General features: G+C 40.4%; 4 protein-coding genes across 10 annotated transcripts in view; 2 read left to right on the top strand and 2 right to left on the bottom strand.

Annotated features, from left to right (window-relative positions):
* The window catches only part of LOC137186410 (transcription initiation factor TFIID subunit 4-like), a 92,492-nt gene extending 90,936 nt beyond the window's left edge, over positions 1–1,556 (bottom strand). Inside the window, exon 1 of one of the 3 annotated variants that reach the window (XM_067595333.1) lies at positions 69–1,556. In XM_067595333.1, coding sequence (XP_067451434.1) covers positions 69–1,437 — 1,369 coding nt within the window. In that variant the 5' untranslated portion in view covers positions 1,438–1,556. The remainder of the gene's footprint in view (positions 1–68) is intronic. The other 2 variants (XM_067595351.1, XM_067595342.1) reach the window with 2 other exon arrangements.
* Positions 1,557–3,041: 1,485 nt separating this feature from the next.
* lsm14ab (LSM14A mRNA processing body assembly factor b) lies at positions 3,042–12,982 on the top strand. Of its 4 annotated transcripts, XM_067595302.1 has the most exons (11): positions 3,042–3,135; positions 3,224–3,394; positions 4,181–4,344; positions 5,698–5,845; positions 6,798–6,992; positions 7,260–7,340; positions 8,485–8,661; positions 9,114–9,270; positions 9,999–10,025; positions 10,584–10,824; positions 10,926–12,982. In XM_067595302.1, exons 2-11 carry the CDS (start codon positions 3,271–3,273, stop codon positions 10,947–10,949), a joined length of 1,338 nt encoding a protein of 445 aa, XP_067451403.1. In that variant the 5' UTR covers positions 3,042–3,135; positions 3,224–3,270; the 3' UTR covers positions 10,950–12,982. The 4 variants fall into 4 exon arrangements, with proteins under 4 accessions (XP_067451403.1, XP_067451412.1, XP_067451421.1 ...); XM_067595311.1 differs by having other exon boundaries at positions 3,075–3,394; positions 6,801–6,992; XM_067595320.1 differs by having other exon boundaries at positions 3,075–3,394; positions 10,929–12,982.
* A 771-nt stretch (positions 12,983–13,753) lies between these two features.
* ss18l2 (ss18, like 2) lies at positions 13,754–17,754 on the top strand. The gene is made up of 5 exons (XM_067595278.1): positions 13,754–13,928; positions 15,267–15,445; positions 15,598–15,674; positions 17,173–17,257; positions 17,369–17,754. The coding sequence occupies exons 2-5, from the start codon at positions 15,377–15,379 to the stop codon at positions 17,426–17,428; spliced, it is 291 nt and encodes a 96-aa protein (XP_067451379.1). The 5' UTR covers positions 13,754–13,928; positions 15,267–15,376; the 3' UTR covers positions 17,429–17,754.
* Positions 17,755–17,919: 165 nt separating this feature from the next.
* The window catches only part of LOC137186374 (granule associated Rac and RHOG effector protein 1-like), a 34,888-nt gene continuing 27,211 nt past the window's right edge, over positions 17,920–25,596 (bottom strand). For both annotated transcript variants that reach the window (XM_067595257.1, XM_067595267.1), the window contains exons 9-14: positions 24,720–24,845; positions 23,439–24,535; positions 21,675–21,840; positions 21,012–21,149; positions 20,656–20,731; positions 17,920–19,965 (exon numbers count right to left, since the gene is read on the bottom strand). In XM_067595257.1, coding sequence (XP_067451358.1) covers positions 19,606–19,965; positions 20,656–20,731; positions 21,012–21,149; positions 21,675–21,840; positions 23,439–24,535; positions 24,720–24,845 — 1,963 coding nt within the window. In that variant the 3' untranslated portion in view covers positions 17,920–19,605. The remainder of the gene's footprint in view (positions 19,966–20,655; positions 20,732–21,011; positions 21,150–21,674; positions 21,841–23,438; positions 24,536–24,719; positions 24,846–25,596) is intronic.

The raw sequence follows: 25,596 nt of genomic DNA, 5'->3' as shown, positions 1-25,596 counted from the left end.
TATTATAACACAGGTGTAAGCGAGCAGCAACTTCTCGCTGCTCTCCTCCCCCTCCTTGCAAACCTTACCCGGTGGGATGGTAAACCCAGGGGGTAGCTGAATGGTCGTCTGCTGTTGAGGTGGTCTGACAATTAGCTGGGGTGCTACAATCCTTTGAGGTGCTGTAAGTCCAGGACGGGGTTGAGACTGTGCAGAGGCAGCCACAGCAGGTGTTGGAGAGGCAGCTGTGGGCCTGACCATGCTGATAGTAGTTGTCACTGATGTAGTATGACCAGTTCCACATACAGAACTAGTTGCCACCCCTGTAAGACAAGCAGCAGCTGTGGTAGAGCTCAGAGGCTCCGTTATAGTTGTGGTAGTTGCAGCTGCTGCTGTAGTAGTTGTTGTTGGTGTGGCAACAGAAGACACAGAGGAAACAGTGTTTATTACAGAATTGACACCACCAGACTGGCTTGACATTACAATTTTGGACTGACAATCGTCTGTTTTGGAAGCCCCAGTGTCTGTGACCGGTTTGCTGTGATTCCCCTGTGGAGATGAAGAGGTGATGGGTCCTATGCGAGCGCCCTGCTGGACCAAGGCCGAAACACTGGTCCCGTTTCCGTTCTGGGCTATGCTCGCTACAATATGACTGGGGAGTCTATGCAGAGCAATAGTAGGAGTCCCCCGGTCGAGAGCAATAGCCGACTGACCTGCAGGCAGGTTGGCGTTTGATAAGGTGAAAGTCGAAGTGTTAATAGAGGATGTCACCGGTCGAGCGGAGTTTGTTGTAGCTGCACTGGTGTCCACGGAGCTGACGTTTTCGGTCACCGCCGTGTTGCTGTTCCTCCTCGTCGTTACAGCTGCGCCGTTCAAACTCTTTATCCGAGCTGAAGCGCTCCTCCGCGGCGTGGTTATGCGTTTTCTCGACGAGTTAGCCTCTGTCGACGTTTCACCTGCGCCCGGGGCAACCTTAGACCCCCGGCTGGCTGCGGTGCTGATGCTGGCTGGAGGAGATGCCAAAGTTGACCCCCCAGATGCAGCCAGTGTTGTGATGGATGCTCCATGTGATTGCGACCCGCTGCTGCTGGCGTTCACACAGGCAGAGGAGGTGTTGGAGGGCTCGCAGAAAGACGGCGTACAGCCCAGAGAAGGAGAGGTGACAGTTTTATCCGGGCTGACGTCTTTAGAGTTGATCTCCTGGCGCATCTCAGGTTTATTCCGCCGTCCTTGTTGTTGTTGTTCTAGTGTTGTGGTGCCCACAGGAGCTGGCAGCGTTTTTCCTATGTGATGGTTAGCGGGAGCCACTGAGCCAGCGCCTCCGTTTGCGTCTGTTTTACCCGCTGGGTTGCTTTGGCCGGAAAGCTGTGACTCCAATGAGCCTACGAGGTCGCTCACAGCTTTTTCATCCACCTCTGAAAAGAGCATATCTTCCAGGGGGTCGGAGGCGCCCGCCATCTCTGATCACAGATAGCTGTCTTATTTTTTTTTTTTTTTTTTTTTTTTTTTTTTTTACAGTGCGCCTGCGTGTTACTAGGCATTGTGGGAAAGAATCTGACGTCATTAGATCAGGGGACATCCTAGTTGATAATAATAAAAAATAAAAATAATAATAATAATAATATTAAAATAATAATAATAGTAATTAGAAGAAGAAGAAGAAGAAGAAGAAGAAGAAGAAGAAGAAGAAGAAGAAGAAGAAGGAATAATAACAAATAATAATAATACATTTAATTTGTACCGCACATTTCGTTCATAGTGAAGCTCAAAGTGCTACAGTATTAATAACATATAACACACAACAAAAATAAAATAATAATAACAATAATAATAATAAGAGCTAAGATGAAAAATCTTTCCTGAATAGTCTGGGGTCTGTGCTGCCCTAGTTGTATTTCTCATGTTTTTTCTTTAAGTCTAATTTAATTAAGTATAACATTGAACCGTTGTAATAGTGTAAGTACAAAATGGGATATGTGGCGCCCGTGACATACTAATTGCCCAAGCTTTTAGATTTTATAATTAATAATCATGCAGCTTGATGTGTCACATGAAAATCTTGAGGAATATAGCTTATACATTTTTATTTTTCTACATTTAAAAATGTATTCTCTGGCAGTATAGGATGGAGAGAGTCGATCCCGTGTAATATCGCGATATGAAGAAATGGTTCAATCTCAAACCTGTGTTAAGCATCCTCTATGATTAATTGACTCATTTGTTCCACACAAAAGTAACCGTGTGCAGTCCAGGTGTGATCATCAGTCACATACCACCCTTTGACATGAGTGAGAAGAAGTAGCAACGAGAGGAAGGGGATGACAAATGGCAATCACCCTATACTGTTAGAGGCAACTGAAACAACTGTTGGGAAAACTTGTTTTTCATGGCAAACTAAGAATAAAAATAAGGCAATCCATCAATTTTTTCAACAAGACATTATAAGTACATCTTCTGCCTTATCATGCCAGTCCACATTTGCTGGAGATGTTTGTTGGGAAAGAGTTTGGCTATTGCCACATAAGTTTTTTTTTTGTTTGTTTTTTTTTGACTAACAAAGTCAGACAGACATTGATGAGAGAAACGCTGGTATATGTATATTGGTGCTGCCCACACACAAAACAACTGTGGAGTAGATTGTCACGATTTATTGCTGATCATATCTACCCTCACTTTTTATTACTTTGGAAAAATGTATTGCTTGGATTCACTGAATATGACAGGAATCTCTGCTCGCAGTTCTGTTTAATTAATTTGCTCGACTTGACCATTTTTTTTTATATTCACAAATCCAAATTCTTGAGCAAAAACTTTTCTGTGCTGTCCATATCAAACAATACATTTCTTCAATATCTCAATGTACAAACAAAAATCTGTTAAAACGTATAACCACTGTAAGCTTTACGAGATATTTATTTATTTATTTATTTATTTATTTATTTATTTACAACCTTTATTCCCCCTGGCGTGTTTGTGATTGTACACCCAAGTTGTAGACTCAAGGTGCTGTAAACTTGATATAAACTTGTGTCAATAAAGCTGTAAAAGAAATAAATGATACAAAGGAAGAGGATACAGCAGCCTTCCTCCCAGCATGCTTTTCGGCGGGCGGACGAGCGTGAAAACGGCCCTGTGTCGTGTTATTAGAGGGAGCAGGTCAGACACGGTGCAGCTTACTGATTCATGTAATGTACTCTTAAAACTACAGCTCTGAAAATAACACATCATACCTCTCGTTTGATAGAAAACACACCCTGCTGAGTTATTATAATTAAAACCAAGAGGACAAACATGAGCGGAGGAGGAACACCGTACATTGGCAGCAAAATTAGCCTCATCTCCAAGGCCGAGATTCGCTACGAAGGAATTTTGTACACAATTGACACTGAAAACTCGACAGTAGCTCTTGCTAAAGGTAAGTTTAGCAACGAAGAAGCGGACTACAGCACTAAAGCTGGTACAGCGTAGCTTACAAAAGTGGTACACGATGGAAATGGTAAATTAATTTCGTCGTAGTTAGCTACGTTAGCTAGCTTTTTTAGCTAAGCGGTGCTGTAACGTAAGTTAACGCAGTGCGTCCTTTGTTTACGTTGTGTTTGGGCTAATGTTAAATACGAGCCCCTTTCTGCAGAATATAAAGTTGCACATTACAGAAAGTTAATGTCCTGTGACTATCAAACATGTTATGTACAAGTTTTGAATGATGGGTCGTTCGCAAAGTTACTTTAAACGTGTGTCTAGTGAACTCACAGTTTAACTTTCTGTAGCATGTAGCCCACTAATACACCTGAGTGATTTTAGTTTAAGGCACATTCATTTCTGCGCTCCAAAGCTTCATTCTCATATTGTTGGCAGAAGTCAGTGGCATAGTCATACAAGTAAACAATAATTTCACAAAAACTAGAAGATTATTCCACCTGCATAACAAATAAAGATGTTTTTATTTATGTCAAAAATATGCCAATTTGTCAATAAAGTAATAGGCTACTTGATTTCTCATTCCTAAGTTATCTTAAAAGTCATTCGGTGGAATATCTGTGTCTGGTCAGTGAATTAATAATCACTATATCACTGCTCTGATAGACAATAAGTAATAAATGTATATATGTTGTTCAGTGCATCTACACTGAATCTACTCATCCTCAACAAAAAGACTAATGGCCTGAATTCATTTCATTTATCCTGTGAATTTTCCCAACAGTTCGCTCTTTTGGCACTGAAGACAGGCCCACTGAACGGCCTATTCCACCTCGGGAGGAAGTTTTTGAGTATATCATCTTTAGAGGGAGTGATATAAAAGACTTGACAGTCTGTGAGCCACCCAAAGCCACTAGCTCCCTGCCTCAGGACCCTGCCATCGTTCAAGTAAGTAATAAATGTAAACTTAAATTCTGTATGTTTTCTGCAAACGTCATAGTAAAGCGTTGTTAATTTCTTTGAGGTTAATGCCTGGCCATGGCCATGCTGATACTTGTGACTGATACAAAAAAAAATGTATCTTTTTTTTTTTTTTTTGAGTTTCATTATTTTATTGAATGTAAAAGATTTGCAAAAAAAGTACACAAGGGCAAGTGGACAAATTTAATACTGCAGTTATTTCTATCAATTTAGTATGATCTTTTTTCTTTTATCTGAATTGGAGAACTTTGTCAAAATACTGTTAAAAGGCAACCCAATAACCTTTTTCATGGAGGACAGTTTGACATGTCACAGTAGGAAAAGCACAGGTGTAAATAATGAAATTAAATGATTGCTTAATTTCGTGTAGCTGCTTCAGTTCCAGGGTTCCTGGTATTGTGTATGCTGGCTCACTGTCACCCAGACACTTAAATAAAACAGAGCCATCGTTAATGTTATTTGCAACACCTGGGCTTTTAAAATGTCTGCTGTGAAGAAGACCTTTTACAACCTGCTAAGACTCGGATAGACTTTTTCATGGCACACATTTTGTCTTGTCACAGCACTAAAAGCTGGGTGTATCTAATGACATTAAGTCTTCCAGTAAGCCAGTTTGCAGTATACCAGAGCATTGGAACTGGAACACCCGAATTCAGCCATCATTAATGTATGTTATTGATTACAGCAGTTATAAACAGTTATAAAGGTGCATTTCAGTGATTTGCTCAGACACATTTTATGCTTAGAAATTTAATGCAAAATAAGTAATATGATAGGAACATAGCCTGTCACATTTTAACACATGAATTACTCATAAACTAAATATGAATATAAAATCATTTTTGTACTGATAACACTGAAAACACATCTCCAGCTCCATGCATCAAAACACATTAAATGAAATTCTTCCCATTTGCAGCTGATAACTTTTCTAGATGTTTGTTCTTTTTTATTGTGCTAGTAATCATAAAAGGTCTTGCATCTCAGTGAGGCTCACTGAATACACTAGCTTTTTCATGAAACATAGCAGTAGAGATGCTGTGTAGTGAATTAAACTGATGTAGAGTTGTGCAGCATATAAAACTGTGATACTGACAGTCAAAACCATTCTGTTTAGCAGTTATGTTTTTGAAGAACAATAGTACATCGTGTCTTGTGGGTGATGGATTCAATTTTTGTCAGTGGTCTGAAATGAATGGATCAAAAACCTTTTCAACATAAATGTATTATCCTACGTGTAAGAACTTGTGTTAAAGTACTGTTTTTGACAGTTGGTGTTGTCATGTTTTTTTCAATTGACTGTGTATTTGTTTTTTCTAGTCATCAATTGGATCCAGCAATGCTGCTTCAGCATCATCATTCCAGTCTGCTGCGTCCTATGCTCCGTTCAGCAGGGCCCCTGTCCCACCATACAGCCAGTTTGGTGTTACACCCCTTGCAGCTCAGCAGTTTGGATCTGCTGGAGTAGGTAAGGAGTATTCTCTTCAAATTCAAAACAAGTATCTATTTACTGTAGGGAATTACAGGAGGCATCTAAAAGGAGAGCTGTGAAAGTGTCCAACACAACAGTGCAACTTGTGACAAAAGTAAAGGCATCTAATCATTTAAAAAAAAAAAAAAGTTAAGTAAAACAAAACCATCAGTGTGTAGGACCACATGTCTGCAGGACACTGGCCAATAAAAACCTTGGAATTGGTGTTTTATTTCAGACCACACTACAAGGTGGCAGACACACTAAATAATGTACTAGCAAGATGTAGCTCATCCCAATTAATGATCACTAGCATATTTAACATGATGTATTACATGTTATTGTTTGATGGTATTAATTGAAACAAATATCATTTGAATATTGTGATAATAGTTTTGCCTGTATTGCCTAGCTCTGGTTACAAAACACTCTGTTTGAGAGTCATGGGCTTTGGTAGGTTAATGTAAAGATGAAAAGGCTGAAGAATCATTTTTACATCCACAATCCTTTCTAATGATTATGTAAACAATTGAACCGTTTTCAAACTATCATTTTAAGTGAGACACCTGTCTCTCAGGCAAATCTGGAGCAACACCTGATTCCTGTTGATTTTAATAGAGCTCAGCTGCATGTGGCCTGCTGCACACCTGAAGCCGATTTTGTGTTGAACTGGGATTAGTAGAGAAAATGATGCAACAGATTCCTAATAAACTGTTTTGCTGAAGCTTGAGCGTTTGAATGTGCTCAAAGAGGGAGGCATTTATAAACATATTTTGCCACATTCACACTGTTGTATGTCATATAGCAGCATTTAACATTGTGTGTATCACAAAACTCTGATTGCCTCTGTCAGCTGCTTTAAGACAAACTATTCTGCCTCTGCTCTAAGAAAATCATCAATTTCAATGTGTGTTTTTTTTTTTGCACTTGTCTTGTTTTTTTTTTTTAGCAGGACGCACTAGTCCTCAGCTGGACTCTCTAACAAAAAGTTCCACCCAGAAGCAGGCAGTGCAGGCCCCTGCATCAGCTGCCCCAGCCCCACCTGCACCTGTAGGACAGAGGAGTCAGACAGCAGCAGCTCCCAGACCCACCAGCACCTCCACTGGCAACCAGAAACCTCCAGACCTCCTGGAGCCGAGAAAAGGTAACCAGACCTGCTTGGCTTGATGTTGATGACCACTGGTGTTGGGACACTTTCAAAAATCTATAAGGCAATTAGGCTTTTATATCTAAGTGTAGAAGAGATAGCTGAGCATAAAGTCCTCTACAGGGCTAAATACACCGTTCAGCTTTGGAGTTAAGGTTCTTTACACATTGAACTAATAGAGAAAAGCTGGCTTAACCTACACTGTCTGATGTCTGTGTTAGAGCATTAACACCTTGATGGTAAAAAGTCTCTCTTACTGTTCAGCTCCAGAGACTCAGAAAGTGTCACAGCCAGATCATGAACAAGGTGCTCTTGAAAACCGGGACCCCAACAGGCATCAAGCTGGTAAGTAGTTTGTACCTTCACTTAACAATAATAACAATACTTTTTTGGTACTAGCTATTAACTCTTTATGGGTTATTAATTCTTCATATGAGGCTTTATTTTCACACAGTGGATGTGATGTCTGCAGAGCCACTCAAGGGGGGGTGGTTAGTTTACCAATCTGTGTGCACAGATTCAAAAATCCGTGCACACGTTCTACCAGTTTGGCTCTGCAGATTTTACACTTTTTTGGCTCTGTGCTCCACCACATTAATTTGAAACCAAACAATGGCAATCAGGTTTAAGTGCCGAGTATCAGCTTTAAAGCTGCATTAATTAAGATTTTAGATATTTACTAATGATCAAATGAATATCTCATATTAGGTGGCAGTCTTTCCAGCAGCGGTGCTGTTGTGTGTGTGTGTGTGTGTGCGCGCAGAGCCCACAACGTCAGGACCCATTATTTGTGCACACCAGCAGTGGACTAACCTTACAATTGTTCCAGAGAGGTTTATTCTTGTTCAAGTCATGTACGTGATAATTTACCGGGAGCTTCGACACCAGAAGTGCTCTGGAGGCTCAGATAGCTCTAGTTGTAATAAATAATGAAGTAAGCATGGTGTCCTGAAGTAATACTAATACCCATTTTCATTTCCTCCTATAGTCAGAATGTAGCCACTACAATGCATCAAAATGCTGAGTGAAGTTTAGAAAGAATGAGGAACACAGACATCAGTCTAGGGATTTCAATGCTTAACCCGTAATCGGTTAACCACTGAGAACATTTTTTACTCTACAGGTTAATTTGCATACTAGGGTTGGGTATTGAACTTGTTCATGTTATTCACGTTAGATCAATCGGTACCTTGTGGGACTGAGAGTGTCTCACACAGAGACTCCAACGCTGACAGGAGCACCAACCCGCAGATACAAAGGGACGTGACGGATCCATTTTACCAGCGTGCACGGTGGCCAGCAGCTAGTCAGCGTGGCTAAATCTCCTTATTGTAATAGATGTGACAAACATAAATACGACCTCCCAAAAACAACATAATGTAATCGTAACACAATGCTGTCCTGATACGTTTTGACTGCTCAGTACATGTTGCTTGTCAGGCCATTGCTGGAATTTAGTTTTCACCTGTTTTTTGTTTGTTTTTCTCAGCTGGTGCTCAGTTCATCCGCCGCGGCCGTGGTAGAGGAAACCGCAGCAGAGGCAGAGTAAATGTGCGCAGGGATGGCACCATGAAGTTTGAAGAAGACTTTGACTTTGAGACTGCCAACGCACAGTTCCACAAAGATGAGATTGACAAAGAGCTTCAGACCAAGCTCAAACTGAAAGGTACAGCTCCCAGCACACTTTTCTTTATTTTGTTTATTCTTCAACAGTACAGGCAGTTTTTTTTTTTTTTACCACTTCCTTTGGCTTTACCATCTAAAACACAGATGTACTGGTTGAGAGCATATATTGTCCCAAATGTGGAAGCAAATCATAACTTCAAAAAAGGTCAAGGTGACAGGTGCAGTTGTTTTTGAGGGGGTGTAAGGGCAAGACTGTTTTTAATTTTGTTTATCGTACCACTATTTCTGCCTGTGAAAACTCAGGAATTCAGGTTTGCAACCAGAAACATTCCTGTGGTACAAGTAAAATGTTGGCATGATATTGGATCATATCGTGTTGTAGTTTGTTTTGGTTAACATTTAATGATCGTCTTTGAATCTCCTTGAATGGCAAAAAGACAAATTAGTGGTTTGGTCTGAAATCTGTTTCATGTTTTTCTTACGTAACCACAGATGACAAGACTGAGAAGGCAGTGAATGGTGAAGAAACAACTGACTCAGAACATCCAGCTAATGAGGGGACCACTGAGGAAGAAGAGGCTGTGATAAACACATGTTACTATGACAAGTCCAAGTCCTTCTTTGATAATCTGTCCTGTAATGATTCAAGGTACTGCAGCTTGTCCATAATCAAGATGTTGATCACTTCTAGTACTCTGATCATAGCACTGCGTCAAAAAAAAGACAGAGGCAGGATTTTACAACCCTGGAAAGTTACAGAAGCAGTAATTTGCTCTTCTGTCTCAATGTTTAGAAATCAAACTGTAGAATAATACTGGAAATGCCACAAGTTATTCTACCTGCAGGAGCCAGATGATGTCAGACTGCCCTGCAGCAAAAGCTGGATCCTCTGTGAGAGCATAAACTGCACAAATGCAGTAGCCTCATTGAAATGAATCAGACTGCGATTTTGACACAGTGCTATTTTCAGTCTGAACTTGGCTTCTCAAGACTCACTATCACTTTATACAATTCACATGAGCCTTTGTATTTAACCATTTATTCATTGAATTGTATGGAAGCCCGTTTCCACCAGTGTGATGGGAAAAAAAGATCCTGTAAGTCATTATGAGGAATTTTCTCAAAATAATGATGATCTTCCCCCTATTTGTGTCGTTTTTCAGTCCATGAATTAGTTTGAAAATGACTGAACAACGCCATCTACAGGCATTATGCCAGTAACACATTATTTTAAGAAGTCAGTATTTCGAGAAAGTTTCTCATAATGACTTACAGGATCTCTTTATTTCATTACATTGGCGGTAATGTGCTTCCATAGAATTTTACTTGATTAATACACTGAAAGACTTTTGTTCTGTTTTTTTTTATCTCTTAAAGCAAAGCGGGTGAAAGAGGATTTTCAAAGTAAGTCAGACACTATCTTTGCTGTATTGAGGGAGGCGCCTCGGGAGAATGGGACCAAAATGAAAGTTATCATGATGAACAAGCACACTGTTACAAATTTTCATAAATGTTGTCATCCGAGCAATTATTTTTGTTAAGCATTTTATTAAATTGGTTTATAGTTTTTTAAGTTTTTACATTTTTTTAAACTAGGTGTTACATAGACACATATTTGGATTTTTGTTAACCAAAAAACATGACGTACATGAAACGGTCTACATAACATAAGAGCATCCAGAGTCGTCAGTTGAATGAGAGAGACAAGAAGGTTTAGTTACAATATTAAAGCAGAAACATAAACTGACTTTTTGGAGCTGAAACCAGTTTGGTGCAGTGATTCACATCAGCCTGTTATTCAAATACAGTTTCTGATTCTTGTACAAAATCTGAAATTACTGACATAAATTGTAGCAAAATATGGAAAAATTTAGGGCAATTTTCTCCCCTTATTATCATGTTTTTCTTGAGGTATGTTTATTACCAAAAGAGAAGGATCCTAATCGTCTTTGTATGTGTCAGGGAGCGAAGGCCGACCTGGGCAGAGGAGAGACGAATGAATTCTGAGACATTCGGCATCCCTCTGCGGCACAATCGAGGAAGAGGAGGCTTCCGTGGCCGAGGCTTCATGGGGCCTCGTGGAGGCCGAGGACGACCGTCTAGCAGAGGCTCCTTTGGACCACCTCGTGGTGCCCCGCCTGGTTTCAGAGGCGGATTCAGAGGTGGCAGAGGAGGCCGGGATTTCTCTGATTTTGAATACGGGGTAAATCCATCAGCCTTTCAGACATCCTGAACAGTATTGATTAAGCGCTTTATGTAGAAACAGTTTGATGACCGTTCTAAACGTTTGTTGTTTTCTTCCAGAAGGACAACAAGGTGGCTGCATAGTACTGCAGCAAGGGATCCACAAAGAGTTGTAGCCCCTCATCATGAAATTACTCCAGTTCAAGAACATTTCTTTGGCCTCAAAATTTGACAGAAAGAATGAAGACATGCTCTCAGTCAGCAGCACCAGGGTTGACTGCTCAGCATCAGGGGGTGAGAGTGCAGCTCCCTCTCTCCACTTTGAGAATGATGATTTTTTTTTGTTTTGTTTTTTGCCCCAGATTTTTTTGTTTGATAAACAGCCACCAGATGGACAAGAACTTGTAAATACCTTGCTTTGGAGTAATTCTGTATTTTTGCATCAATCAAGTTAATTTCTTACTGAAGTTGTCTTTGATATTGAAAGCTGTATGCAGAGAGCCCACTGATACTGTGAGTGGATCACAGTTCATGTGATCAATAGCTTTATTTTTTATTTGATTTCATCTTTTTGATATTATGATGTATAGGCACCAAAATTCACTGCATTGCCTGTTGCACCGTACTTTCTCCCTGCGCAGACGTACGTAGTTTGTTTGCCATGCATTCAGTAGTTTAACTCAGTTTACAGGAAAGTTTTGTTTTTTTGTTAACATCCATTAATTCTTAATGTAGTTGTGAGATCAAAACCAGCTGAAAGAAATGTAATTTGAATCGAAAATTATAATGAATGTATGTCCAACTCATTTTCTACTTTGTTCTCCCCACTAAACTGTGGCTTGCCAGACACTCGTTTCTAGTTCTCAGAAATGTAAAATCAGTATTTAGACTTGTTGGATCATATCTTCACCCCTCAAATGTCACCTGTTAGATGAATTATGTTTCTGCTTCAGGTTTGTTGCTGGACTTCTGCAAGCCTGTTTTTTTTTTTGTTTGTTTTTTTTTGTTTTTTTTAACCTAATACAAGCTATCAGTAGGAGCCAGTCTCTTGATTTATGTATGGGTTTTACAGCATTAGCTTTAGGAATATGTGTTGACTGTAGATTTTTATGTAGGTAGCTAAACAAAGAGCAATCCCATGATTTGTTTCTGTGAAAGAGGAACATCCATTAACAGTGCAGTCTGTAGAAGTTGTCAGGAAAGAAAAGACTTGAATTTATTTAGACAAAATGCTCCCCTTTAGTAATTATTATTTTTGCCAAAATGAATACACGAGCATTTCGTTGAGCTAAAATAATTGAAAGCCAATAAGCACATATGTTTACACCATTTCAGTACCTCTCCCTTTTCTAGGTCAAAAACATACTGAGCCATCCGTTAAAACACATTTTTTTTTGTCATCGCCCTTCTTTGAATTGGCTTACAGTTGTGTCATATAAAAAATGTTCCCGTTGTGTCTATAGTCAGCTGTTTCCACTGAAACTAAGAATTTACCTGTGTTGTAAGGATTGTTTGTGGGAAATAGTGAAAAAGGACTAAATGATGTCTGAAAGCATATGTTCAATGGTAGCATTTCTGATCAGCCCTCTGACTTGTGTGTAGCTCCTCTTCTTGCATTGTTGTCAATGTTATTTGTTCTCTGGAGGGAATTTATTGTTTAAACCAACTTGAGTGAACAAAGGGACAAGAACTGGATGTGGTGTCAGTGTGTTCGGGGGAGATGGGATTTTTTTTTTTTTTTTTTTCTTTCTTTTTGGTTCTGATTTGTTCGGACTTTAGGGAGTGCCTTCAGTGTGGGGAATTTTTTACAGCTCTCCCTTTAACTTAAAGGTTACCTTTTGACAAAAGTATTGATAGCACTACAAAGTGAAACTAGATCCTTCTCAGTAGCTGTGGTTGTTTAGAACAAGCAGCCCAGTTGAAAATTGTGCTGTTTAACTGGATATTGCACAGATTGCTGATCACTGCATGATAGCCGTAGGAACCATCACTTTATATGGGCTTTCGCAATAACCAGTGAGATTGAAATTGCAACTAGAGTATTACTGAACTATTAAAAACTGACCTGTTTTCATATGTTTGTTACTCCTTCCAGTCACTGGAATTGTAAACTGGGAATCGTTTTCTTGAATATCAGCAAAATTGAGTTTTTACATAAGATAAAGAGTTGTACAATATCCACGTCTCTTGTTTTATTGTTGATCTACAGACAGACATGCTGCCTCTGCAGTTCACACCTATCTGGGACACAATTGTGGAATCATACAATAGTGTTTCATGCAAGAAGGCGTTGCTTTAAATGTAACGAAAGAAACTCATCCTTCAGTTCTTCCCAACACACAAACTACAAAATAGTGCAAGATAACGGAATCAGAAATCAAAAATATCTTGACAAAAATATTAAGTCAGGGTCCTCTTACACAATATCACACTTATGTCACTGTTCTCAGATTTAGGGTATGATTGCAGTTGAATCAGTTAGTCCGAATAGAAACACTACTAATCCTATTATTTGTAATAAATCAGAAAAATTATTTTGATCAGTTTAGATACAGTACACAGAACCTATTGTGTTCTGTATTCATATTTTTCCCCTATTTCCAATTTAGCACAAGAGAAACATTCAAGATTTTTGACAGTGGCTTGTGTTTAAATCTTTATACATTATATCAAGACTTTTCACTCATATTTTCAGTTCAGTTTTCAGGGGTGATTCAATAACAGATCTACTGTATAGTCCCTGTATTCTGCTCATCACAATTATGGCCGTCTACATATTTGCACAATATGCCTCTTTGACAGACATTTTGACATGTTATAACAGGAAAAGCACAGGTGAGATTAATGACATCAACAAGGATGCTCCCTGGCATGCCGGCCATCGTCAGTGATGATAATTACACCTGTGCTTTTCCTGCTATGATGAGTCACAAAGACCCAATACCACCTGGAAATAATCACATCATTTAAATTTAATATTTAAACATATTTTTTTAACCAAAGTGGTTGGGATACAATGTTTGATAGAATCTGAGAATTTCCTCCTGAAATCCTCAGCCTCCTGGGCCTGGTTAGTGTTATGTGACATGGATGTATAATGAGGGGTATGTTCCACGGTGCACCGTAAGTATACGTCACTGTGCACAGTTGGGGATGAAAAACAAAGAGGTGTTGGGTAAATTCAAATGCTGCAGGAAGTCTTGAAATGACGGAGCAGTCTCAGGCCAGCAGGTTTCAGAGACGGTGTGCACTCTATTATTTCTCCACTGGGGGAATAAAATGTGTTGCCCTCCTAACCAGAAATAATTATTATGAAACTTGGCTGATTGAAGGTACCAGTTTCTTTTTTAAGCAAGATGCCAAACAATGATTAACTCTGCTATGGGCCTCTAAGCCACATGAGCTGTAGGACTGTACCATTAAGAGACACGGCACACTTTAGTTAATGTACAGATGATGTACAGATATCACTCTTTGGATTTCTGTGTGGCTCAACAAACTTAAAAACTAAATATTTTGTTTGTCACTTTTTATACAGGTTAAATGGTTTAGGCAACTGCATTTGCTAATTCTACATAATTCTCAATAAATGTATGTTCTTGACAGTTATTTAACTACACTGTCTTTTGATTTCTAGTATCATTTCTGCAATACAGATACATGAAATACCTTATTTTTCAACCTGCATTAAGATGTCTATAATGTTTACTTAATTATGAAACTGTGTTCCTCTGGGTCAGTTTTGACATTTTGGCCTGAGGGTGGCACAAGTGAACAGTTCATGGTGTGTTTAAAATGGAGTAAAGGTCATTCTCTGGGGACATGAATGTGCTGGTTGATTTCAGTATATCTAGTGTAAACGTAAAACAAGGAGGCCACCTCAGACATTACAGTCCTTCCTCTGGCAACAATGGACACAGTTTAAGATGGGACACAGTCTCACACCACCCACATTGTGAATAAATATCATTCCAATCACATTTTACTGGTCGCCACATAAGATCAATCATAGCTTACCTTAAATGACAGGTAAGAGATGATTGCAGAGATAAGACAGGCCTGGAAGACATCGATGTAATATACAAAGACATGTTAGTGCTGGAAGGATGGTGGGCTGGAAACGAAGGGAAGAAAACATCATCAGTCATCTGAGAATAGGTCACACAGGTGTCAACCATTCATTATATACAATAGGCAAACACCAGACCGGAATATGCACACACTGTAGCCAACCAGAAACCGTCCAACATGGACTACTTCATTGTATTAGAAAATACAATATCAAGAGAAATCCCCTTCCTCAGGCACTAAGGAAGGCAAAACGCCGTGACTTCATTGTCAGGTATCTTGGGGGAAACAGCAGCAGAGATGTACTGTGACATTATTAAGTTTTTAAAAGAAACAGATTTAGCTAGAAGAATTTTTGTTTTTTGCTGCATAATTGCTCGTTCCACACTCCAGTCCAGTAGGTGGCGGTGATGCGCCTCTAAGCTGGTTTGCCATCCGCCAATAAACACCGAAGAAGAAGCGCAAGCGGAAGAAGAAGAAGACGAAGAAGAAGCGCTACAAATATGTCGATTGTTTTTGTGCCAAAGAAACTACGAGGGAAGGCTAAAATCAACCAAGAAACGATACAGAGGGTAGGTCACCAGCAAAGATGACGTAATGTATAGTAACAACGGCTTTATTGTTTCCAGTGATGGTTAAAGTAAAACCACATTTACACACTGTGACTTACTGTGTGTTAGCCAACGTGTTTAACTTGTTCAACTCTTTGTTTTGTGTGTCGCAGCTGCTGGATGAAAACGACCAGCTGATAAGATGCATCACTGAGTACATGCAGAAAGGAAGAGCAGTGGAGTGTGTCCAGTAAGTCAATTAACCCTGACTGACCACTGTTAGCTATGAACAGGGGCGGGTTTGGTGATTTGGGGGCCCAATGCAAACTCTGTCTTGCTTTATATTCACCCTTTCTCTAACTGGGATGGTCTCAAAACGTTTTTCTTAAGTAAAATTATTAATGTCGCACAGTAAAAACACTGTGAAAGTCCCGCATTTAACGTTTACTTAAAGCTGGAGTGCTGTCGCTTTTTCTCCCCCTTCTGGCAGTGAGAGTAATGACAAAAACACTGTCGACACACTTCGCTACTGTTTCGGCTGTAAAATGGTAGATAAATCGTTTTGACCATCACACAACCCCCTTGAAATGACTCGTTTCACTATCAGAATTTGATCCTTTCGGACCAGTAACATTTGGAAAGTCTAGAAGAGTTGCACGTTTAAATTATTTTATTCCCATTCAAGTTAGCAGAGAGCTAACTGGGAGTTAGTAACCGGCAGTCTATATTTGCGTTCTTTGCATGTAGAGCATGCGCAGTATGCATTCATCCGGCCATGGCGGGAATGTCCAACGTGATAACCAGATTAAAAATTCAGGTTATACTGTGAAATACAGAGAGATTCATCTGGTGGTGATAGGCTTAATCAGCATTGTGTGAACTTGATTGGTAAGGGCTTGAATGCAATGGAGGATCATTTATATATAAAAGTTCCGCACAGCAGGTTTAAAAGTGAAGAGTTAAAGAGAGGTATTATCAGCACAATGTACTTAAATTTACAAGGAGGAGCTATTTTATATAATGTTTGATAGTTTAATCAATAATTATGCATCATATTTTATTTGTTATATTTTGTGAGTAAAATCTGAATCTGCAGTGTAACCAGCAACATTTATGTCAGGTAAATGTAGTGGTACAGTGTTTTCCTCTGAAGTAGAAGTACACAGGTGAATATATTAAGTGTTTTGGGACCTTTTACAAGTTATTTCGGGGTACAATGAGTTAGAACCATAACATAATTCAATATTTTTCATATCTAAACATCATTATAAATCTACAGCTGTTGGGGGTCCTAGGAAGTTGCCTACCCCAGTGGTTCTCAAAGTGGGGTCCAGGGAACCCCAGGGGTCCTTGAGAGAATTCTAGAGGGTCCCCAGCAAAAAGGGGAATAATATATTAATAACATAAGTAACACAATGATAGAATGTATGATTATTTTGGCCATGGGTTTCATACACACAACATCTAAAAGCAAAAATCTTATCAAATGGGGGTCCGTGGTCTAATTTGTGTCAGTTCAGGGGTCCTTGATGTGAAAAAGTTTGAGAACCATTGGCCTACCTTGCCTAATGGTAAAGTCGGCCCCTGGATATGATGTTGCAAAAACATCCATCAGCTGCTAAATATTTGGAATTCCCTGAACTTCAACTTTCCCAACGTCAGCACCATACACGTCTGCACACTTCTGATGTGCGTCTCTTTTGCACCAGGTGTTTTTCAGCTGCTGTTTTTTTCTGCTTTTCCAACAGATACCAACAGATCCTGCACCGCAACATTGTGTATCTGGCAACCATAGCTGATGCCAGCCCAGACAACATGCCTCCCTCCTCAAATGTATAAAGAACAAAAACATTTACAAAGCATGTCTAACATTTGTAGTAATAGTATTATTAATGTTCTGTATTAGTGGCTTTTCTAATATGCTGTTATTGTGACTTTTTACAGTCCACACCTAATGAAACCTCCGCCTCCAGACCACCCGTGAATGGACATGGAGGGACATGATGATCCAGCTTCTCAGTGTTGAGAGAATTGTTTTTACATCAGAAGAAAATGTATTTATAATGTTCAGTTCGAAGTGTTTTCAGTAATGTAACCCTTTCCAGCATCACTGATGTTTCAGGTCAGTGATGCTCTAGTAGATGTGTATATAAAATGTCAAGTCTGTGAATTCAATGTAAATAATTAGTTTCTGCTGAGATAGTCATCATGAAGATGTTTGTTTTTACATTTATATCCAGCTACAGGGGCCTGGATAATTAAATTCTTGAAAGCATTAAAATGTGAACTTGTAAACAAATTGAATGTACATTAAAACATTTTTCAGGTTTTTTCTTGGTGTCAGTTGAAATCAGTTCAGAGTCCATATTATCTCAGTGTACAGAAGACCATTTATATGAAATGTTTATAGCAGAAGTTCAGGACAGTTTGACCATTTTCACATTCACAGAGGAGAGGGAGCGACTCTTCAGCACAAACAAACTACAAAGACAGCATTTCCAATTGCTAGTCATTTTTATTCATTTTTTGCATTGCTGGTACACTTGGAGAGATTCAGTTGCCAGCTCAAGAGAACAATAAGCAACATAAGCCAAGCAGTCCCCCTTCATATCAGGGCAACATGTTTTTATTATTATTTTTTTCTTTTGTAGAAGCCACTAGTAAACCATTTGACACAGCTGAAAAAGCTAACAGTTACAGTCCAAGGTCTGTAATCATGTCTTTAAAAAAGGCTGCAACAGTTAGGGAGATAACACAGACAAAAAGCAACAAACCCTATATCTTGATTGTGCAAAGCACATTAACTATAAAAAGATATATATTTATATGTATATACAGCAAACAATTCTCTGTAAACATGTTAAGTATGTTAGTTTTCTGAAAACATGGTGTCATTTCATAAATACAGGCAACATTGGCATCCGCAAACATCACAAAAAGATAACATTCTGGGCTTTTAAATGCAGCCCATTGCCATAGAAACCGAAGAAACAAGGGCTCCAAAACACCCTCATCACACAATGTTTTAGTGTTTAGCATGGCATATTTGGTAACGTTTATAGATAGATGGTGTAGTTCAACTCTGTAGGAAAAAATGTGCTTTTTCACATATTGGGAGGTGGAAAATAATGTTTTATGTAATATGCCTACAAGAATACTAACATACAGTAATGGTATAACATGTAAGAAAATACAAAAATAAGATTAATACTGTCAATAATTGTACAAGAAAAATATTGTATTAAACAGAAGAAAAGTTAGATTTATGGGAGTTAGTGTTAATCTGGAACAAACAACCGCCAATTAGAGAGGAGGAAATGAATGCGATTCTGGGTGTGAAGATGTTCCCTAATGCTCTCATCCAGTAGGGTGTGTAACTTCACGGTTCATCAATAATCTCAGACCACCTCTTATCTCTTCAGCACCATTCATCTTCTGAACAACGCTTTGGTTGGAAATAATATTCTGCAAGTGCTATCAATACCAACATGGCACATAGTTACTGCTATAATTCTTAACTCTGGTCAGTTGTTGAAAAAGTAGTGTATTTCTCTCAAATTACACCTCTGCAGTGACTTACTATATTTATGCTGAGCCTGCTCAAAGCCTCTTAATAAAAAGAACTAAATATTTATATTTCAACTTCAGTATTTTACAAGCTATGAAACAGTAGATGGTAGCTGTATTCTGAGTCATCTTGCGTGAGATTTGGCAGTTACAGCTATGTAGACACAGTATATTTATTATGGGCAAAATGAGAGCATTTCAAGCCCCTGCCCCTGTGTAATCCCCCTCCTTTACACACACACACACACGTTCAAGCTGCAGAAGCAAGTGGGTGACGGCCGTGCACGTCTCCAGCTCTTGTCTGAGGAGATGTCAGCTCGACAGACAGAGAAACCACCACTAGGCTAACTGCTGCCAGCATGCATCTTTCGTAGTTTAAAACATGGCAGTTCAAAAAACTTCAAAATACATCTCTTTTTCAAATGGGGATGTTTGACATGGAAAAATATAGATACAAAAATGTTGAGCCAGTGTGTATACTTAAATTTTGCCTCTGAGGCTTTGAAATCTTCCAATTCAGTGGGTGTGGACTGTAATGGCTGCAGCTCGGCCCACTCAGTGGCTCGTCTCACAGAGCTACAGGTCCTCCGCTGCTCTTCACTGCGGACTGTGGATCAGTACTGGTGAAGGTAGGAGGGCCTGTGCTCGTGTTTGAGGGGGAAGGATTTAAAGCCCTTGGTCATGGGTTTGTGTTGTTGCTGCTGCTGCTGCTGCTGTTGCTGCTGCTGCTGCTGCTGCTGCTGCTGCTGCTGTTGCTGCTGGGTGAAGGGAAAACCGGAGGAGATGCCCGTGGAGGGGGAGCAGTCGCTGGCAGTGGACCACACGGGAGACTGCAGCATCTGCATGGAGTCGCTCCACTGGGAGGAAGGAGGGATGTTCATCTGGTACAAGGAAGAGCTGGGATTGGGCATGGTGTTGGTATGGGTGGAGTGCTGCCACGGAGCTTTGGGAGGCCAGGTTTTAGTTTTGCTGTCCTGTGGAGCACGTTGAAAAGGTCGGACATACAATCAAAAATCAAGTCTTACCAATACATAAAAATTAGGACAAAAGATTGAATCCCGATGCCTAACAATTTCTGACTGATATTGTGAAATGTACAACTAAGTCGGGTGTTTCACAGGTGGCAAGAGAGCTGCAAGGAAATTCATGTTTCTCATCAAAAGAGGAATCATCATTTTCCAGCGTATCCACTCCCTCATGAAAGTCTTGTGTTTCATTTGTGAAGGGAAATGTGAGTAGTTTGTCTACATTCTCCAAATCTTTAAATGATCTTGTGTGTATACATTTGGTAAAATTCAGCCATAATGTTTTTTGACACCCGTATTTAAAAAAAAACACAAAAGAGCATCCCAGAAAGCTAAATGAGTCACAAAGCTTACATGTGATTTACACAAAATTCAATTTTCTAACACCTTGTGCCAAGAAACAAAATTTCATGACACTGGTGGGACCACATGGCACCTTAACTCCAAGGTTACTGTTGCTCAGCTGATTTTGGAGATTTTTAAAAAAAAAATGGAAGCTCAAGACACTACAAACGTGCCTTGAGAGGCAGTATGACAATGTGTTTTTTGTTTTTTTACACAGGAAGTTTGTGAGGTGTGATCCCTCTAGTTGTAAAATAAGCTCCATGTTTAGTACTTTGGGAGGGCTTCCAACTTTACCTGGTTATCATCCCCGATGTGATGGAGTGGTGGTGAGGGCAGGGTGCACGCCTCCGGCTCACCACAGCTGTGTTTTCTGCAGACAAAGGTTTTTACATTGAACTGTATCACATACAGCTGGAGCATTTTTATGCAATACACTGTATATCAACAAGTGTGTGGTAAAAAGGAAGGAGAGGAAAGATCACAGTTTAGCTATGTGAGTGTGGAATATTAACAAGTGAAGCCCAGGTAATTGTGTTAATGACAATTACCAGTGTGGCTGCAATGTCGTCTCTGCCAGCAATACGTAACATAAAGCTAATATATTTTGGTTATAAGTAGCTGAAATTTGAGATATTTTATTTTAGATTTACCTCCTTTGCTTAACTGCCGCTACAAGGTCCGGCCCCGAAAACATGGAGAACAGACTGTCACCATTGGCTGAAGACGTCTCATCACTGGAGCTGGCGGAGTCCCCCTGATTGGCTGACCAGCTGCTGTTTACAGCCTCACTGAGGACACAAACGGAGGAGGTGTTAGTTTATTATACTCATAACAATGTTATTTTAAGCTACCACAGGTTTACATTTATTTGATGATGTCTGAACACCCTGATGAGGGTTTACAAGTGACATGCCACCACAGTAATGGCCACTTGTTTACTTCTGCCTGCTTCCCTGGATTAAGCTGTAAACAGGATGGCACTGTCTCACATTCGTGGGAGGAATTAAATGACAACAGCCATGATTAATGTGGTAAATGCCTCACATATCTATAATGGCTGCCATATTAATAATTGAATCGCAACATCACTCAACACTAATGTGTACACTATGTTGAAACTAAGCTTTAAATAACAGTTCAGCACTATACTGCTGCCTGAAGTACATCTTGAACAATGGCATCAGGCATTTTATCTATGTGTGTGTGTTTGTGTGTGTGTATGTTTTAAAACTACAAAAAAACAAACTGCTGGAAAAGTTTTCTATCCAGAGGTGGGTAAGTGGTTTGCCGAGATGCCGTGTATGGATACCTACCCCTCACTGTAGTACTCTGGGTGGGACCAGGTTCTGTGCTGCTCATCAGGCATTGGCCAGTTACTGCGAGTGTTACTGGGGCGACGGATATGCTGCACCTGCCGTTTCTGCTGCATGGCCTGACTGACTCCGGCGACGTAACGTGCAAACTCCGGGTCAGAGCCAACTGCGCATGGAAAGGGAGGATAAACACTACTATGAGTTTCTGACACCCTCAGCTTTTCTCTTTTGCTCCCTGGAGCTCAATCAGTTTAGGCAGACTGTCTACCACAGCAGAAAAATCACAAAGGGCATAAGTCAACCCTGCACAAAAGGCCTCGACTGCAATCAAAAGAGTCTGCTGCACTGTAAAAATAGCAACTGGCGCAATCTAAATTCAGCATAAATTGTCAACTTACAGTCGCAGCTGAAAACAGCTGCTCATACTATCTGACCTACATTGACCATTTTATTCTGATCAGGGTCTCAACTGTCCTAAATATGCTTGAATGCTTAGAGGGTTGTATAATAAATAGAATCAAATACATTTAAATACCCCACCTGGCAGCATGACATGACACCTGCACTGTGTTATAATAACAAGATATCTGCAATACTAAATGCACAAATGCAGCCCAATAAAGTGTCTTAGACAGTTAGTTTTGAACAGGACTCTCTTAACACCACTTCACTGCTTCAGCTAAAGACAAAAACAACAGGGACTTATTTATTGCCTCTGCCATTACACTGTTTATTTAAGTGTAATGATGTTGCCGTTCATAATGCTTGTATAGTAGTCCCTCTTGGCATCTGATCTGATTTTCATTTATGGGACAATAAAGATTTGAATTTAGACATAACTTCCTCCCTGTAAGCATCGTAATGGTTTCAGTTGGAATAAATAGTCAGGAGGTAACTCAGGACATCCACCAGCTTGTTCTAACATTAGTCTCCTGATATAATGAGCCCCTAACTAATAACAGCATTGGTAAGTCATAAAAACATTACTAAGCTGCTTCTCTTTTTTTTTTTTTTTTTTTTTAATAATGAAACAATGGTGTCAGCAAAGCTCCAGGCCTGCCCCCCTCCAACTGCTGATGTAATGCTTGAAACACTTTTATACAACGAAAGAGGACAGGCACAGTCTGTAAAAAATGCTGCTCCGAACATTTATATCCTTTGTTAAGAGGAAGTAAAAGGTCCACTATGCAAGATGGTGACTGAGGTAGAAAATAAATGAAAAGCTTTTGTTTACCAATAAATAAATTTAAAAAATGACAATACCAAATTTGAGATTAGTTGACCCTCAAACTAAAATCTACCACAATTCAGCCACTATCCACTTGTTTCATGTCAGCTTTGACTTCCTCGAATCAGCCTTCTTACAAGCTGTTGGAAGTTCACAGGACAATAAAGCTTCAAAAACACTCAACACACACATCTGTTACAATGCTCAGTAGCAAGTTTTTAAAATGAAACGGTACATGTGCACGCAATATTTGCCTGTAAGGAAAATGTAGGACACAAAAGGAAAATATTGAATTTTTTGGCCTACAGTGCAGAAACTTTACTGATTTTCACAAAAATGCAGCATGAAAGTCGTCTTGACTTAAACAGTTCTGAAGGAGACTGACTCTGGCTCATCTCATACTCTTCAATATGCCCAAAAATCTCTACATAAAAACAATGTTTTGTTTGGGGTTGAATGATATCACTCTTAAGTCTGATGTGTATGATCTACATAAGAAAACCTCATGAACATATAAAAAGGGAGGTGGGTCTTACCTGCTGGATCAAAGGGCAGCGTGTCTCCCAGGACTCCAAACACTCCCTCACTCTGGTCCCTGTTGGGCCAGGTGTTGTTGCGGGGACCCTGGGGCTTCTGACCCAGCATCTCTGACATGACACTGTCCATGTAGGTGCTGACCAGGCCCAGACTGTACAGGTCTGAGCTAAGATCTGGCAGTCCAGGTGAGCCCCACTGCCCAATGGGACCCAGGGGTGACAACCCTGCTGGGGGGCCTTGAGGTTGGGGCTGTTGCCCAGAGGTGCCAAGCCACTTGCTTGCCACTCGCTGCTGTGGCAGGACCTGGGGCGGGGTCTGCTGAGGAGGAAGCTGAGGAGGTGGTGGTTGCTGCTGACTGATGGGCTGCAGGAGGTGCTGGTAGTACTGCAGGGCCTGTGGGGAGGGCTGCTGAGGTGGAGGTGGGGGCTGCTGCTGCTGCTGTTGTTGCGGTGGAGGAGGTGGCTGTGGTTGCGGCTGAGGCTGCTGCTTCTGCACCGATGGTGGAGGCTGGGGCTGGGGCAGGGTCTGAGTTTGGGGCTGTAGGGCACTGTGAGAGATAGCCTGGGAGTTTGGCGGAGGTCCACTCGGGGGCTTTAGTTCAGCAGGGTTTGCAGATGCCACAGAGTTCCTCCTCTTGACCAGGGGAGAGGCCTGCTGGGATTTGCCCATATTGAATCCTGAGAGAAAGTCGATGACATCCTGCATCTCTTGGTCAGTAGGAAGGTTCATCCCCTGGTCATCAGACACTAAGCCGTTGGCCAGCTGGTTTTGCTGGGCAGAATCGGGGGTGCAGGACAGACTGCCCATCTGCAGGATGCTGTGTAGCCTCCCGTCATTGTGGCCCAAGCTCTTGGCCTTGTCCTCAGAGCTACTGGTTGTTAGCATGCTGCGAGATGGGGTGCTGGGGATGGAGTAACTGCCCCCACTATTAGAGCTGGATGAGACCTTCTTGGTAAACTTGGAAGTCAGCTTAGATATCGTTTTGGGCAATCCGCTAGAGGTCTTGGAGCTGGTGCCCGGTGGCAGATCTGCCTGGCCGCCATACTCTGGGCTCTCACGCTGCAGCTGTATCTGGATAGTTGGCAAGGCTTGCTCTCTTTTTAGCGGAGGAGAAAGACATGTATTTCATTAGTTAGTATTAAAAGTACTTAATACATTAATATGAATTCACTTGCCTAAATCTCAACAGGTAGCATACACATAACCTGTAAATAACACTAGCTGGGAAAGCTTACATTTCCACTTGTTAGATGATTCATTATTATTTAAAATCCACTCACTTCCTCTCCTTCCACCTGTTGATGTCAAACACTGCTGTGTAGAGCACATCTACTAGACCAAGTGTCTTCTCTGGATCCAAGCTGCGCTGGAGCAAGGACATTGTGGCTGGGTCTTCCTTCAGACACCTGAGCATGTACACACACACAGAGACATACAGGACAGGACAGGACATGAAGTACACATTCAACACAATGTCTTACACACAAAAGCCCAGGTGCATTTGCTGAATAGATGAAAACCTGACATGTGATAGTCATAAACAAGGAAAAAAAAAGAGGCAAAAACAAGCTGACAGGATCCATTTTCAGTTCACAGACTGCTCAGTGTTGGAAATCACACATACGGCTCCTTTTCTCAATGCCAATTCAAACTTCACACACAACTGCACTCCTATAAACTACAAGCAGAATGAGGTTTATGAAGGGCGATTCTTTCCCTTTTCTCAAATAACCTTGACTTGCTCACAAGATTTACCAGAATTCCATTTAATTGCTCCAATGGTTACTAAGTTACTAAGTGGGCAAACATATAGTGTTGTTTTAATTGGCTGCTCTCAGTCATGAATGTATACAGCTGTATAGATATGAAGCAGGTTAATGGAGGTTCCTCAGTCAACTTCCTGCTTTCTTTGAGGGTATGTATATGTATGCATGTCTGTTAAGCAGATCCCAGTCGTGAATAAAAGATCCGCTTTACATCCTGCTTTGACTATGCATATGGACTATTCTTTCTCACCTCTCATGTCTGACTGTGTACATTAGATTAACATATGTAACTAGTCATGTCACTCTGCTACACCTACATTCTGCTGTGTACATAAAACCACATTAGCAAATATTGGTGCAACAATGAGATGGGAGTATTAATTGAGTAGCA

This window comes from Thunnus thynnus, chromosome 1 (assembly GCF_963924715.1).
Source record: "Thunnus thynnus chromosome 1, fThuThy2.1, whole genome shotgun sequence".
Taxonomy (NCBI): Eukaryota; Metazoa; Chordata; class Actinopteri; order Scombriformes; family Scombridae; genus Thunnus; species Thunnus thynnus.
The sequence above is the reverse complement of the archived record's forward strand: the minus strand, read 5'-3'. Positions and strand labels throughout refer to the sequence as shown.